This window comes from Tauraco erythrolophus, chromosome 12, assembly GCF_009769465.1.
Source record: "Tauraco erythrolophus isolate bTauEry1 chromosome 12, bTauEry1.pri, whole genome shotgun sequence".
NCBI lineage: Eukaryota > Metazoa > Chordata > Aves > Musophagiformes > Musophagidae > Tauraco > Tauraco erythrolophus.
In genome coordinates this window covers 4,667,141-4,681,885 of record NC_141476.1, presented here as the reverse complement: position 1 = coordinate 4,681,885, position 14,745 = coordinate 4,667,141, and the positions used below count along the sequence as shown (strand labels likewise).

Sequence of the window (14,745 nt, the reverse complement as noted above, 5' to 3'; positions counted from 1 at the left end):
GGACAAAAACTAAAGACATGGAAATAAAACCAAACTACTGCTAGGTGTTATCCCTCACTCTCCCTGCACACTAGGAAATGTCCTGAGAAACAGCACAGAACTGTTACAGGTACCTTATTACAGACCATTTTCCATTACTTGCCTGGCCACTGGCCCAACGAAAGCCTCTTCCAAGCACAAGCCATGGGACTGTCCTCACGTTTGACATCTTTACAAATGCATACGCTGAACACGAAGGTGCAATCTGCCGTGCATTTGCAGAGTAGATAGGCAGCACACGGGCACGATGTTCTACTGCCCTATTCATTGCTGATTTTTCTATCAATTGGTTAATTTGTAATTGGAAAAAAAGTCACCCTCTTCATAAGGAAAGGGAAGCTTTTCAATAAAGTTTCACTACCGCTTCTTTGACTGCTACCTGAGTAACACTGACCCTCAGCAGAGCAGCGTAAATTCCTAGCACACACTTGTATGCTCCCAGCCCATGCAACCTAGGAGTCTAAACGAACCTTTCACAGATCTAAACTTCTAAGTGTAAATGCATGGTCCTGGCTTGTAGAGGTGCTGCAAAACTGTCTCTGTCAGCAAGTCATTTAACAAACCTCGAAATTTCACAGTTTGAATTCTGGTATCACAGACCGTCCCTGTGGATAGCCCCTTAGATGCTAATAACGCACGTCTCGCATGCATTACATCTTCTTGACCTCAGAAGTTAAGCAACTTGCAACTAACTTGAGTCACATCCGGTAATAAGTACTTCCAATTAATGACCCTTAATTGCTGTCAGAGTACTGTATTCCCACACCCATGCTTAAGCATGTTCCTTACTCTGCTACCTACATGTAAAATTGTGCAACTCTAACCACCCCATGCCTTTAGCACCCACACAGCACACAGCTGTGCCATTCCTCTGGTGCTTCAGGAGCAAAGACATCACTACATATGACGGTGAAACGAAGTGTACAGAGTCCACCCGGCACACAGTTCCATTAGTTGTACCATCATTTGTTTTCTTGCTGCCCTTGCCCTTATTTTTAAATGATTATCGATACGGTTCAGAGAAAGAAATATAAATATTGGTTTTTAAGTCTGACTTCATGAGCAGTTTTTGAAAAGACATTTCAGGATTTCAAAGCATTTTCAAAAAAACTAACTTAACCTCCTATAAGCCATATGTGGTAGGGACTCCTTACTACATTTGCTTTACAGATAGGTAAACCTACACACGTGAGTTAGATAACTCCCTAGAGTCACAGCCAGTTAAAAGGGGGTGAAAAGTGCCCACAACAAGCAGTGCCCCAGCTGCCAGCTCCCCGCACTCACGGGTAAACAGAAACACCACCAGAATAATGCTTTTCTGCCAACATTTATAGAGTGACACATGGCAGTTAACCACCTCTAGACATGGAGACACTGCTCATACAAGGTTTGCAGCCCTGTATCCTGTATCAGGACGACTCCTGCCCACTCCAGGGCAAGCCCACGCTCCTTCCCAATGAGACCACCACTATGCCACCTCTGTCAAGAGGCAAGAGCCCAAAAAGGAGCAAAGCAGCCATGGAGGAACAGCCACTTGCAGGTTAACTCATCCTCTGGGAGCAAAGCTGGATGGTGCCCACCACCTGGAGCACACCAAGCTACCTTTAAGCTAGCTCGTTGCCATCACTGCACAACAGCAGAGCACCCAGCTGTCCCTCGGACAAGCCACCCAGCACCATCACTACCACCGTGCTTCATCTTTTGCTCTGACAGACACTCAGCACCATCAGACACTATCAGAGTCACTTCTGCAACCCACTGGCTTCACTTTCCACACTTCTCCAATTAAGACACACAGTCCTTCGAACCCCACACTGGCAATGGGTAGCTGCCAGTCTTTCCTACACAACTCAAGCTACTTGTGTGCAAAACCAGTCAAAAACGGATCATTCCCCCCAACTAATTCACCATTTTTATGACAAGCAGTTTTATGTGATACAAGTTTACAAACCGCTAATACTACACTGAGTTGGAAACACTTCCTAGAGCTTATTAAATATTTTTGTTGAATCGATCCACACCCATGACTGTTACAGATAACAAATGAAAACGGTTTTGTTTCTCCATAAGGCACCAGTAACAACAGAGAAAAAGCAGCAAACAGGCACCAGCCAGAGCTCCCTCGCCCTATTAGCATTACAGAGGAAAGCCTCCCCTTCTGCTGCTAATGATGTGCTCTATGCTGTATCCCCAGGAGACAAATGACTGCACTGGCTGATTGACTCCATCACAGGGCCATCGTCCATCAATGTATTGCCTCTCTTATTGAAATCTCGGGAAGAGAAAGCGCTCAGTACCACTTCCGAAAAAAAACAGTGAAAGCACTTTCAGAATAAGAGCTCCAAGATACATAATTGGAGCCAAATGTTTGAACGAAAACACACAATTCGAACAACCTGAACACCTATGCATGCTTTGTCCAACCAGGACAAAAAGATTTATGTCCTGCTAATCTAGATGATTATTTATACAAAGGAATGAAACACCTACCATAGATGTAAATTTCTTGTTCAAATTAAAACAGAGACAGTGAATACAATCATACGGATTAAAGAATGGCAGCTCGAGGATATTTAGCTAGCTGATTTGCTAAAAGGTGAATTCCAGCCTCTTTTACAAGGCTCAAAGACAGTAACATCATACTATCCTCACTGACACCTGCAAATAGAGGTGAAAGAAAATATAAATCCTTCCATGTATTTATTCAGTATGTAGAATAAAATTTTAAGAAGGGAGTAATCCTATTCAATTAAGAACCACCTCTACGATTCCAAAAGCTCTGCACATTCAGGAGCAGGACCAGGGCACAGGGGGTAACCCACGCTCAACACTCATCGGGCAGCACTCCCATCAACTTTGCAATATCACTGAAGCCACCAAATCCTCGAACTTCTACATCCTCCATCCACCCCTCCGATTCAACCACGTTAAGTTCCACATGAATTACCCAGACATAGTTCCACCTGCACAAAAATAATTTAGTTCAGGAAAAATATTTTAGACCATATAATCAGTCTCGTGTCTGTCTACTCAACAATATAAATGTGAAGCAGGAGCTTTATCTCAGGCAAGGTATTTTGTCTCACTTAGCACCGCTGCATGTTGCAAGCAATCCATCATAACTCCGAAATCCCAGAGAACAATCTGCTTGAGAAAACACGTCTAAACATTTACTCTTTGTTTACCCCTAACAGAATCCAAAACTGTCTTGTTTCCCTTCCATTTTATTTGAAGACAACCAATCCGATAAGATCCTCAAACTAAAGTTTCTAAAACTCCTGAACATATTCCCATGTAAGTTGCAAATACAGTTTCTGGAAGTTTGCACCTCCACATAGCAACTGACATAAAGCATACACTGTGCTAACTTAAATATGGAACATTTCAGCTCTCAGCAAATTGCCACAAAATGTATGCTCCAAAATGGTTATCAGTCAGAAGGCTAAAATCAAGATAAATATTACAAGACTTCTGCGCTAAGGAACATGATTACAGCTTTTTAGTATTTTAATCCTTGTAGCGTAGAGAGTTACTCCATAATCCCAGGCCATTGCCTTGAATAAGACCACATACAGCTCAGAATCATTGTGATCCATGCTTTAGATCCATACAAACCCGGTTTCTCATGCATTTCCAGTATTTCTTATCAATAGAAAATTAGCTGTGAGTGTACTTTTAACTTTCAGAAACCCGGGCAGCACCTTCAGTAATGAAACACTACCAAAACGATGTCCAGTTTTAGCCAGTTAGTTTTGTTATTCCAAAGAAAGAGTTGAGTTTCATCTGACTCTGAAAATACCACGTCAACAGTCAAACAAAACCCACCAGGCCAGCAAGAAGAAGTGATGCTTTTCCCCCTCATTTGTATTTGAGCCAGTCAGAATTAAAATCTCTCCAATGTTTAACAGTCAGTGAACTTGTTGATGTACCAATTAGCACTCTGCTACAAAGAACATGCTCCTAATTAATAGCTGGCTTATTGGAAGAGCAATGTTAAGGATTTGGTCGTACCTCCAGACGTACCAAGGAAGTGTGAAAGGAGCTCTGGCTGACGTAGAGAAAAATCTGTCTGCACAAAGAGACAATCAATGTATTCAGCATGTACCAGCCATGAAAGGAACTTACATTTATGTAATGGAGGTATTTCCACATTAGTTCTGTTGTATTGTGGAATCCTGGACATCTGCTTAGGGTAGGTACAGGTTACTCAGTATTTGGGGCTGCTTTTTTTGTCATGTCCTTAATAAACATGAAGTGGCAATAAGGGTAATTTGCCCTTACTTGTCTGAAACACACTTTATTTAAGTACTCACAAACCCTCCTGTAAGACCCCTTCCCTCTGGAAATACCTCAACTTCTTTTACCTTCTGAAGAAGGCCAATGCAAAGAGAGATGTAAAGTACAGATGCGAGACACAGCCACAGAGAGAGTAGGTATGAATCTTATTTCAGGTCACAGCTACGCGTTACGAAACTCCAGCGCACCTTGCAAGTGACCTACATTGCAGGACTGAAACCCACTAACCTACAGAACCACCAAAAATCCCATGAAATAGGTCAGTGGGTTTCCTCGTAAGAAGAATTACGCAGACAAGGAGAGATGCACAGAATAAAGGACAAGCAGAGCACATCCTTCACCTAACACAGGAGCGTGCTGCAAACCATTCTCTCTCACCCTGCTGCCGTATTCCCGCACATCGGCAGGACTTCCCAGAAGTACCATGAACTTCTGTGTTTCTCATCAAGGGACCCTGGCAGGACCTTTCTGCTCATTCAGGCCCGATAAGAGCAGAAAGGAAAGGAGCAGCACGGCAGCAAGGAACGGCAAGCCTACCGACAGCAAAGCTGTTTAATCCACATTGCGAACGCAAAGCGTGTCTTACAGCAGCCAGAGTACAAGTGACACCTCGACCACCAGCAGTGACCTAGCCTGGAGTTACAGCTGGAGTGCCCAAGCTAGAGCACAAAAGCTGGATGTGGCCAGCCAAAATAATACACCCAGCACACAGCACGTTACCTGCCAACCTTCATCCCTCGTTGCTCTTGGGTCCTGTGCCTTGCTTTCAGGGACCTAACAGTTCAGCCAAAACAGAGCCCCACAGCACTACGAGCTGCTGGGGACCACCACCACCACGCAGCACAGGACGGTCAGCCGGGATCCCACAAGAGCTGAGGGTGGCCGCAGAGGACCACGCTGTGCATCCACCACCTCCCTCCTCTCGGCTATTGCTTCTCTATTTCCAGTTCATACAAGGTTTCACTTGCTAAATGAACTCACACCAGTGTGCAAATACACAAGCCAACCATGCAAATGCAGCAGCCCCTCTGCAGCCAGCTGATGGGAACATGAAACAGTCAGGGCAATTAAGAAAGGCACGCAGAGAAAGTTGCTCGGCATTCCTCTGCCTACCAGCTCCCCACGAGGACCCGCCGAGAGCAAGGGCCCGTATCCCAGTGGACACAATGTCTGTTTACAGCAATAAAAGTTAGTTGCATGCCCTCTCCTCCTACACGCACATACATACTTTGATTTAGAATCCCATCTCCCAGAAAAGCAGTCCATGGAGGAAGGGAAAAATGAATAATATCCACGCTGCATATTATCAGTGACAGATTAACACGCTCAGTGTCACAGTTTATCGATTAGATCTTTGCACAGTCTCCAACAGGAACCTGATAGATCTTTAAACATTACCATCCACAATCATTTAACCCAAACGGGTAATGCACATGAACGCTGTAACGCCTTATCCACACTAAAGATTTGACTATATTATTTAACATAAAGACTTTTTTTCACTAATTAAAAGGCGTCACAACAGATATAGCTATTATTCCTTAATAGGATCCCACTGAAGTGGTAGATGCAAAGCATGTCACAGCAGGCACCAGAATACCTATGGTGTTTGTTACCCTACAGCATTTCGGGACCCAAATTTGACAACCATAGCAAAGGAGTATTGCCGAGGTGCTGCACATCAATACTGATGATCCTCCCTGCTGAGCGATTTCCCAGAGGTGCTGAGACCCAAGAGAAATCCTGGGGTGATGGTAATGAGATCATTAGTGCCAGAGCCAAACACAAGCAAAGAGCAAATCAGGGCACAACTCTTATTTCTTTCCAACAGCCAAAGAACAAGACACAGACCTTATGCTGATGTTATGCTCGCACCAGGTTGACAGGTAATAGCTGATCTGAAGCTGAACAGCTTCATCTGCTCAGATCGAGTCTCACATACTAACTCTACACTAGTCAGAAAAATAAGCACAGCATGAATCTGTACCAGTAGTCAGTTTATAATGGATCAATACTTCAAGTCACATGGCTGAGGCATCTGGGGTCCAGCAACACCAGTCATGAAGTCAAACTTACGTGTATCGTCAAACCACAGCCCCAGAATTTGGAGCTTGCTGCAAACTATCAGCATTGTCTGCTTGTAAAGTGCTAGGTTTGCAAAGGGCTCCTCCTGTCCTTAGCTCCCGTGCCCTGGTGGGTTTGTCAGTCCTAGCAAAAGTATTCCTCAGCTACAAAATCAGAAAATAACAGCTAATTACTTTTAGACAGGGCTAGTTAACAAGGTATGAGACAACAGAGGTCTCGAGAACTCCTAGCATGTGGGCAAATGTTTTGCAAATAGGTATCGTGCATTCCAGCACTCAAAATTACGCAGGCAGAACTACACTGCTCCCATCCGTTACCAAGAAAGCAGTCCCCGAGGGGGCACGTCTCCGGGATCTGGATGGCCCCATGGAGCACTGGCACGACTCCAGGCTGGTACAGACCACGCTCCACTCCACCTGATCCAACTGCTATTTAACTTCAGCAATCAACAGGAGAAATAGAGACCATTTAACCATAATCCTAAATGGCCAATTAGTAAAACAAATATTCTAGAGTAAGGGCTCCAACTGCCCTTCCACAGCAGCTTTTTCCAGACAAGTCACATACTCCATTTTTATAGAAAATAACCCACTTAAAGGCCAGCTATGATGCTAAACAACACCCACCTTAATGCAGGTGAAAGTTATTTAACTTGAAAGAACTGAATGAAACCACTTTGCTTCCAACCTACACACCAAAGCAAGCATGTTTAGAAGAACAGACCTGCAAATAGATGGCAAATACGCAGGGCATATATTAGTTGTACAGAGGTCAGGATCATAAGCCTGATTCCTCATTCCAGGAATAGTGGGACTATCTGTGTCTATTCTGGTCAGGCCAGCTTGGATGCAGAACAAGAGAATACTTTTCAATGGTGACATGGATAGTAGTTTATGTCCTTCAAGGTGCAAGCTTAGATCCTGCCAACATGCAAAGGAATCTTCTGGAGAACTGATGGGGAACAAAGGTCGGTAGGTATCTGAGACACCTGTTCCATACAAGAGAAAATTCACTTTAAAATTGTGGTGAACAGTTTCAACACAGCCTCCCCTCAAAAGAACGGCAGAAGAATGAAACACGACTTGAGCATTCCACAATGAAAGGTATGTCCAAATCACTTGACGCAACCTCCAGACTACGCACTTTGGGTACACAGGTATCAGCAACAAATACAACAGAAATGCTTGTTAAGTGCATGCCTTGCAGGGAACATACACACTACAACTTGTTAATTTTGTAATAAGAAGTCCCATTGTTTTGTTAATTTGCATGTCAGACATCCAGTTGTTGCTCTTGCACCTTCCACTGACTTTTTTTAGCACGTTTCTCTGAAATCAAGGCACATTCATGACAGAGGACGTGAAGTTCGGACAAGGAAAGCACTTATCCTAAAGTGAGAGAAAAATTAACATCAGAGAAGCTCGATCACCTTGCACCGCTTGCCTACTTACCCAAAAGGAAAGATTCAGAAAATAATAACTACCCCTGTGAAATCAGAAGGAGGGCGGCAATATTCTCCTTCACAATGGTGTGTGAAAGCAATCCCATACAGAAACACTGCGCGGCCGTGCTTGGGAGGAGAGAGGAAGCTACAAGAAGATACGTACTGGAACACAACATGTGTAAACCAGAAGAGAACCAAAGGGAAAGAGGACCAAGAATACCATTAAGAAAAACAAATGGAAACAGGGAGCCCTCGCCTACTTTCAAATGGGAACACACAGCTCCCCGTAACAGGAAATACAAGGCCAGATTCTACCCTCACATTCCTAGGAAATCCAAAGTAAACTTTCCTTCCGCATTTGAAGAAGTAATGGATATTGGAAGGAACGCACGCCCGTGGAGGAAACTTCCCGGCAGAAGTTTTAATTCAAGCCCTCTCCTATGTGCAGGAGCTGGCTGAGCTACACCAGAGCAAACCACCAGAAGAGCTGCAGGACGCAAGTGGAAGTGGTGGGCAGCACCAGGTTCCCCGCGCCGTTACACCAATACGAAAACCTCCAGGAAACAAAAAAGTGTCGTACACCACAGCAAACACATTCCCACCGCTCACTTCCAAGCTAGCCAGTTAAATCATCATCTTTCCCAACTGAACGTTGTGTCGAACACAGCTTTCATCTTTGCCATGATCCTCACAGAAGCAAAAGCGTAGAAAAACTCAACATATTTGCCTAAATAGAGTGCAATAAAGTTGAACCATAAACCAGCAAGCATAAAGCTAAGGAAAGGGAACTGGTGACACACTAACAAATCCAGTATTCAAGTAGGTACTACAGGTTTAATGTAATCTTTGCACGACAACTCCCAATTCTCTCGAGATGGATTTGACCTCATTTTTATTTAAAAGTGCAACTGAAATATTTATAAACAACCCCTTGGAAAAAACTATGCAGGTGCAATTCAACTGTCTAGCATCTACAGTGACTTTGACTTGGCAGGTCAACTCACTGTGTTGGAGGCTCCTTTTACGAGATCCTAGGGAAAGGGGATAGCTGCATCTGAGAAAGTCAAACCTCCAACTGCTGCCAGCCACCCCTCCCACACACCAACAGATTATATCGAGTCTGAAAAAATACACACACGGTGAGAATTAGCCAACATCCCAACTAGTTCTCAAATCAGAGAGTATTTATCAGCCAAAGAAAACTCTACAACAAACAACCAGCTTCGCAGTGGCTGGGGGCGGGGAATAGGTTATACCAGATCTTAATAAAAAAACACACAGTAATTTGATGAAAACCAGTTGTCTCACCACGTCTATGATGTCTATCTTTCACAACTGGTTGAGTTTTTTAAAAAGTGAGTTTGATAAATTTCCGGTAAGTGTTACTGAAGTGAGCCTTAATGAAGCAAGGCGGTTTTAAATGTGGAAAAGTGTCATTAGCTTGTCAAATTGCAACTTAAAAGTCAAGTTCATCAGACGCCTTATATTTCAAGTAATAAATTATCAATCATAACTCATTAAGTACCTTTACATCAGTCATTTATTTAAAAAATTCTGAAGAATTTCCCCGGCGTCGACTCATACGTCACATACTGTAACACTCAAAGCAATACCACAACAAAGAGCTCTGACCTCCCAGGTCTTCTCAACACACAACGCTCACTCACAACATTCAATCACTCCTGCTTTCGGTCATATTTATTCATAAATGATATATATATGCAAGAAGACATGATGGTCCATTGAACACTGTAAATACTTCCTCAAATTCTACAAACAAAAGCAATTTATAAAGCAGCAAAAATGAATAGAAAGCTGATGAATTAAATGAATTAGAATTAGAAGCCATTCATAAGGGTCCATTAAAAGCTAAAAAGAAGTACAATGCTCTATACCCGAGGATCACATCTGCAAGTAGGGCTACAGTTCTTAACCCAAAATCATCAACTGCTATCTCTCTTAAGGGCCCTTTAAAAAAACCAAAACATCCTACCACCTCAACAAATAGTTTGAAAATTATCATCTAGGGAGAAAAAAAAAAAAAAGAAGGGCACACAAAAGCAAGCTGCTGCTTTCAAAATGAACATCAGCATGGTGGCCAAATGAAAATGATTGAGCCTGATACAAGATACAACCCATATGGACTCCTACATCTCATTAAGGCTCTCCTCCTACAAACACCCGCGCACATGCTTGACGCGACGCTGTGAGAACTCGCGGGGACGGCAAGGCTACGCGCTGTAGTAGCACAGTTAAACACCAGCCGACTGCAGGATCAATGTGTTTCACCTGAGCCAACGGGGAAGCCAAGGAAACAGAAACCCACAGAAATCAAGCGTGCTGGGAAGGTTTAGCTGCACGACAAAACACGATTGAACAAAACAAGAGAAGAATCACCTCTAGGCGTGCAGAACACGGCTGTCCCGAAAGCTCGACCCTCCTCAGTGCTTTAACTACACTAAATAAAATTGTTTAAAGTCCAAGACCCTTGTATATTTTGTAACCAACCGTCAAAACCAGGACACCGACATGCGCTGCAGAACACATGGTTAAGTGCTCCAGCACTGTTGCTGTAACCCCAAGAGTTTCAATGGCCCAAAAGCACGCTCCCCACTAAAAACTGGGCACTTCACATTGTTTAAAGTACAGCGTGAACAATAACCAACCAAAAACGCTTTCGCCTCCTTTGTGAATCAAGTCAAGGCAGCCAAGTCATGCAAACAGCCTGCTGATAAGAGCATCGCAATACACCGCTTCACTCAAAGGAGGAAAACGCCTATCACAATGGAAATCTTACGGACTACTTGCCTGGCAGAGCAGAGCAACAGGAACTCAAATTTGGAAGGTACAATACGAACAAACCAGAAGTCAACATGGTAGAACAAATCAGAAAAATAAATGAAAAGCAAAGCACCACATGCTTGTTTTAGCGCCAACTGTTTTTTCCAGGACAAACTTTCAGAACCCATTAACTGGGAGAGCGCAAGTTTTGGGGGCTGTTTTTTTTTTCGATTAAATTAACCACTGCACGTCACCTTCACCATCTCGTAAAGACTTCCACAGTTACTCAGCGCAAGGCAATCAGAGAGACCTGACAGCTAAAGCTTTCAGAAATCCGCACCATTCCCACACCGAACACAAAGCCGATTCCTTTCCGATGACAACCGAGAGATCAACATCTCAGGAAGGGAGGTGCTGTTCTCATGGCATCTTTACTTTCAGCCATTTCCCTTCTCGCTCCCTAACCCTCAATCATCTCTACTCCTTTAGAAAACACAGGTAAATCTCCACCCAAACTACAGAAAACCATCTGCCCCAATCCACAGTCCGAACGTTTCCGGCTGCCTGTAGATCTCCACGTGTCCTCCGTATATCAGCGACAAAAAAAAGCACAGAACAACAAAAAGATTCAGGTCACTGCCACATCCACAAAACGTGTCTTCCAGCTCTAATTAAGCGCTTGAAAGAGAATTTTTAAAATCCACAAGCTTTTGAACGGGGACAGAAGGGGCTGCATCTGGAGGAAGGAGGGGTGCGACCAGTCGATATCCAGGCAAGAGCGGAAAAAAAATCAACAAGTCGGCGCAGCCCAGTGCGGAGCGAAAGCCGTGTCGAAAGGTGCGGACGTACCTTGTGGAGGTGCCTTTCCTGACATCGCAGATGCTGCACTTGAAGGCTTCGGCGCTGTTTCTGAAGGTGCACACGCTACAATCCCAAAAGCCTTCGTCGGCTGCAGGTTTGGCTTGCCTCTTCGGCCTTGAGGAGGGGGAGGGCGAGGGAAGCGTGTGTGTGTGTGTACGTGTGTTTGGGGAGGAGGGGAGAGGCGGCGGGAGGAGGAGGGAGAGGAGGAGGAGGAGGAGGAGAGAAAGAAAACACACACATGAGAAACCATGTTACACAGCCCCGAAACCCAGCGCCTGCTCTCGCCGCCGCTCTCCCCCCGCGCCCGGGAACAGCCGCCAAACACCTACCGGGGCCGGCGCCCGGAGAGGTGCGGTGCGGCGCCGCGCTCCGCCCCCGGCCCCGCTCCGCGGGAGGGCCCGGCCGAGCCGCGCCGGGTCGGGCCGGGCCGAACCCAGCCGGGCCGCGCCGCGCCGGACCCGCCGCCTCCCCCGACGCCCCCCGCACCGCGGCGGGGGCCACCCCCCCGCCTTAGGGGAAGGGTGGGAGAGTTTGAAGGCTGGGAGGCGCGTTCCCTCCTCCACCTTGTTAAACCTCCCTTTGTCTGGGAGCAGCGAGTGCGCGGAGCGGGAGTGCGAGCGAGCGGAGCCGCCATGGCTGCTCTCACACCCGACCAGCCCTGGCACCGGCGGCAGGCAGGGAGACACCGGCACTCCTCCTCCTCCTGCCGCCCTTCCACGCTCCCTCCATCTTAGGAGCCTCCCTCCCTCCCCGCCCGCAGCCCCCCCCGCCCCGGCCCCCCGCGTACCTGGCGGGGCGGCGCGGACACGCCGCCCCCCTCCCCGCGCGCTCCCTCCATCTTAGGAGCCCCTCGCCGCCGCGCCCCCCCCTTCCCCCGCGGCGGAGCACACGCACGCAACTACCAGCCAGGGGCCTACCCACCGCCATCCCCTCCCGCCGCGCCAGCGCCGAGCCGGGCCCGCCGGCGGGGCAGGGGCGGGCAGGGGCGGCCCCCGCCGCGCTCCCTCCATCTTAGGTGCCTCTCCCCGCGCCCCCCGCGCCCCCGCTCACCTGGTCGGGCTCTTCTTGTCGCCCATGACCATGGATCGGGGCCGCCCCTGCCCTACGCACAAAGAAAGAGGCGAGGGGGAGGGGAGGGGGACGGGGCTGCCTCCGTCCAGCAGGCTCCGGCTGCTCCTCACCCCCGCGCCGCCGCTCCTGCCGCTGCCAGGCTCCGCTCCAGACTAGCAGCGCAGCGCAGCCCGGCGCCCTCCCTCCTCCTCCTCCTCCTCCTCCCTCCTCTCCCTCCCCGCGCCGCGCCGCTCCGGCGGGCGGAGCTCTCCGCCGCGCCGCGGCCAATGGGGGCGGCTCCGCCGCCGGCCCTGGCGGGGAGGAGGGCGAGGAGCGCCCCCCGCGCCGCCTCCCCGACGGGTCCCACCCCCGCCCCCGGCCGGGAGCCCCTTCGGGCCGCCTCCCTCCCTCTCTCCCCTCCGCGCCGCGGGCGCTTCCCCCCCCCCCGCTCCAGCCCGCACCGGGACCGCGCCGCGGCAGGAGGGCGGGCTCCTCTCTGCCGGTGGTGGCGGGTGGCCCCTTCCTTTCCCGTCCCTTCCCCCGCAGAGGGCCCGTCGCCTGCCCGCCCCCGGGGGAGCGGGACTGAGGCCGGCGGTGCCCCCGCCGGGGCCTGCTGCGGGCCGGAGCCCGTGGGGGGAGAGCGCGGCCGTGCGGCCCTGTCGTGCCCGCGGGGCGGGAGCGGGGTCCGGGCGGCGGGGGGGCAGCAGGTACCGGCGGCAGTCCGCGAGTGACCGGGGATGCGCAGGCCCACGCCTTGCGGGGATGGGCGGCCAAGCTCTGCCTCGGGTCGCCGTGCCGCTGCGCTGGAAGTTACCCCGGAGGGTCGGGCAGCCGGGGAGAAAACTCCTGCGCCGTGCCCTTCCCTCGGTTACCGGCTCCCCGTGCCTCCACGAACACCTCGGCTGCTGCCTGTGCGAATTTCCTTTCTGCTCTGGGTCAGGCCACTGGCCTGTGCAGAGCCTAAAGCATTTCAGCAGTGCAGCCACAGTCTGCCAGAAACGTTCCCATCAATTCCTCAACGATCCATCAACTCCACCAAAAGCACGAGCTCTGGTTCTGCAAAACTTCCAAAGTGGCAAAAAAGTGACATTCCCCGAAAAGTGGCAGCCCCGACCCGAGCTTGGTCCTTCGAATCTGTGGGAACGCCAGCACGGTGGGCTGGACGGCGATGCGGGCAAGCCCTTGCCATCTTTGCTGAGCCACTCTCCACGCGGGGCCGGTTCCTCCGCGGCGGCTGTGGGAGGAAATGGGGGCAACAAGCAGCTCGGGAAGGGCAGGGGCAACAAGCGATTATTAAATAAAGACAAAAGCTGGTTCAACCACTCTTGGCTGCTTGAGCGCAAGCCTTGCAGGGCAGACATCTTTTCACCATGCTTTCCCAATTTCCCAGTGGCGACTAAGCCAAGCTAACAGCTCCTGCCACCAAAGAGCAAACTTCATCCCCAGGCAAGAAGCAGCACAGGCAGGAGGGGTGTCTGTGGGCTGTGCCCAGGGAGCCGGGCTGCAGGGCGAAGGTGAAGACAGCCTGAACAGAGTTAATCCATGGCTGAATGCAAGAAAAAAATAAAGAAAATTGCTACTTAAAAAGCCAACTGATGTAAGTGGCTTAAGGCAGGATACGCTCCTACCATGACAGGAGGAAAGCATAACCGTGTCCTGCGCTTTAAAGCTTTAGTGAGCTGGACTCACTCACAAGCCATGGAGGTTTTTTCTTCCTCTCCACTGATGCCCACTTTAACAGTCAAATCATGCTGACAAGCCTGCCCATCCCCACACAGGTAATTTAACCCTTGCTGGCACCTCCGTCAACCGCTTTAATTGTGGTTTGCACAGACGAAGACTTTCAATGACTTTTTTTTGTACGCCACGCAAGTTCCCTAACAATACAGCAAGAAGCAGACATACTCCAAGGGCAGAGTTAAGGTTGTGCAATTATCACATGTAGGAAGTGTCATTTTCCCATTGCATCTGCTGTTTTCCAAACATTTTTGCTCTTTTAGATTACAGCAGTAACGTTTGCTTCGGGAATCTGTGTGGGAACAGTAATTCTGCAGCGCAGAGTCCCGGTGTGCAATCGCTACCGGAACTTCATGGCAATGAAGTTTGTGGGGACAATGAGAACACGGTGTTTGGGGATGAGATCAGCAAAGAACCTGAGAAGAAGCAGAGAAAGGCAGAAAATGCTGAAA

At 48.7% G+C, this 14,745-nt stretch overlaps 1 protein-coding gene across 1 annotated transcript in view; it reads right to left on the bottom strand.

Moving 5' to 3' along the window:
- Positions 1-12,621, bottom strand: part of RYBP (RING1 and YY1 binding protein) — a 41,544-nt gene extending 28,923 nt beyond the window's left edge. Inside the window, exons 1-2 of the mRNA XM_086619022.1 lie at positions 12,557-12,621; positions 11,495-11,620 (exon numbers count right to left, since the gene is read on the bottom strand). Coding sequence (XP_086475148.1) covers positions 11,495-11,620; positions 12,557-12,588 — 158 coding nt within the window. The 5' untranslated portion in view covers positions 12,589-12,621. The remainder of the gene's footprint in view (positions 1-11,494; positions 11,621-12,556) is intronic.
- Positions 12,622-14,745: the final 2,124 nt, after the last annotated feature.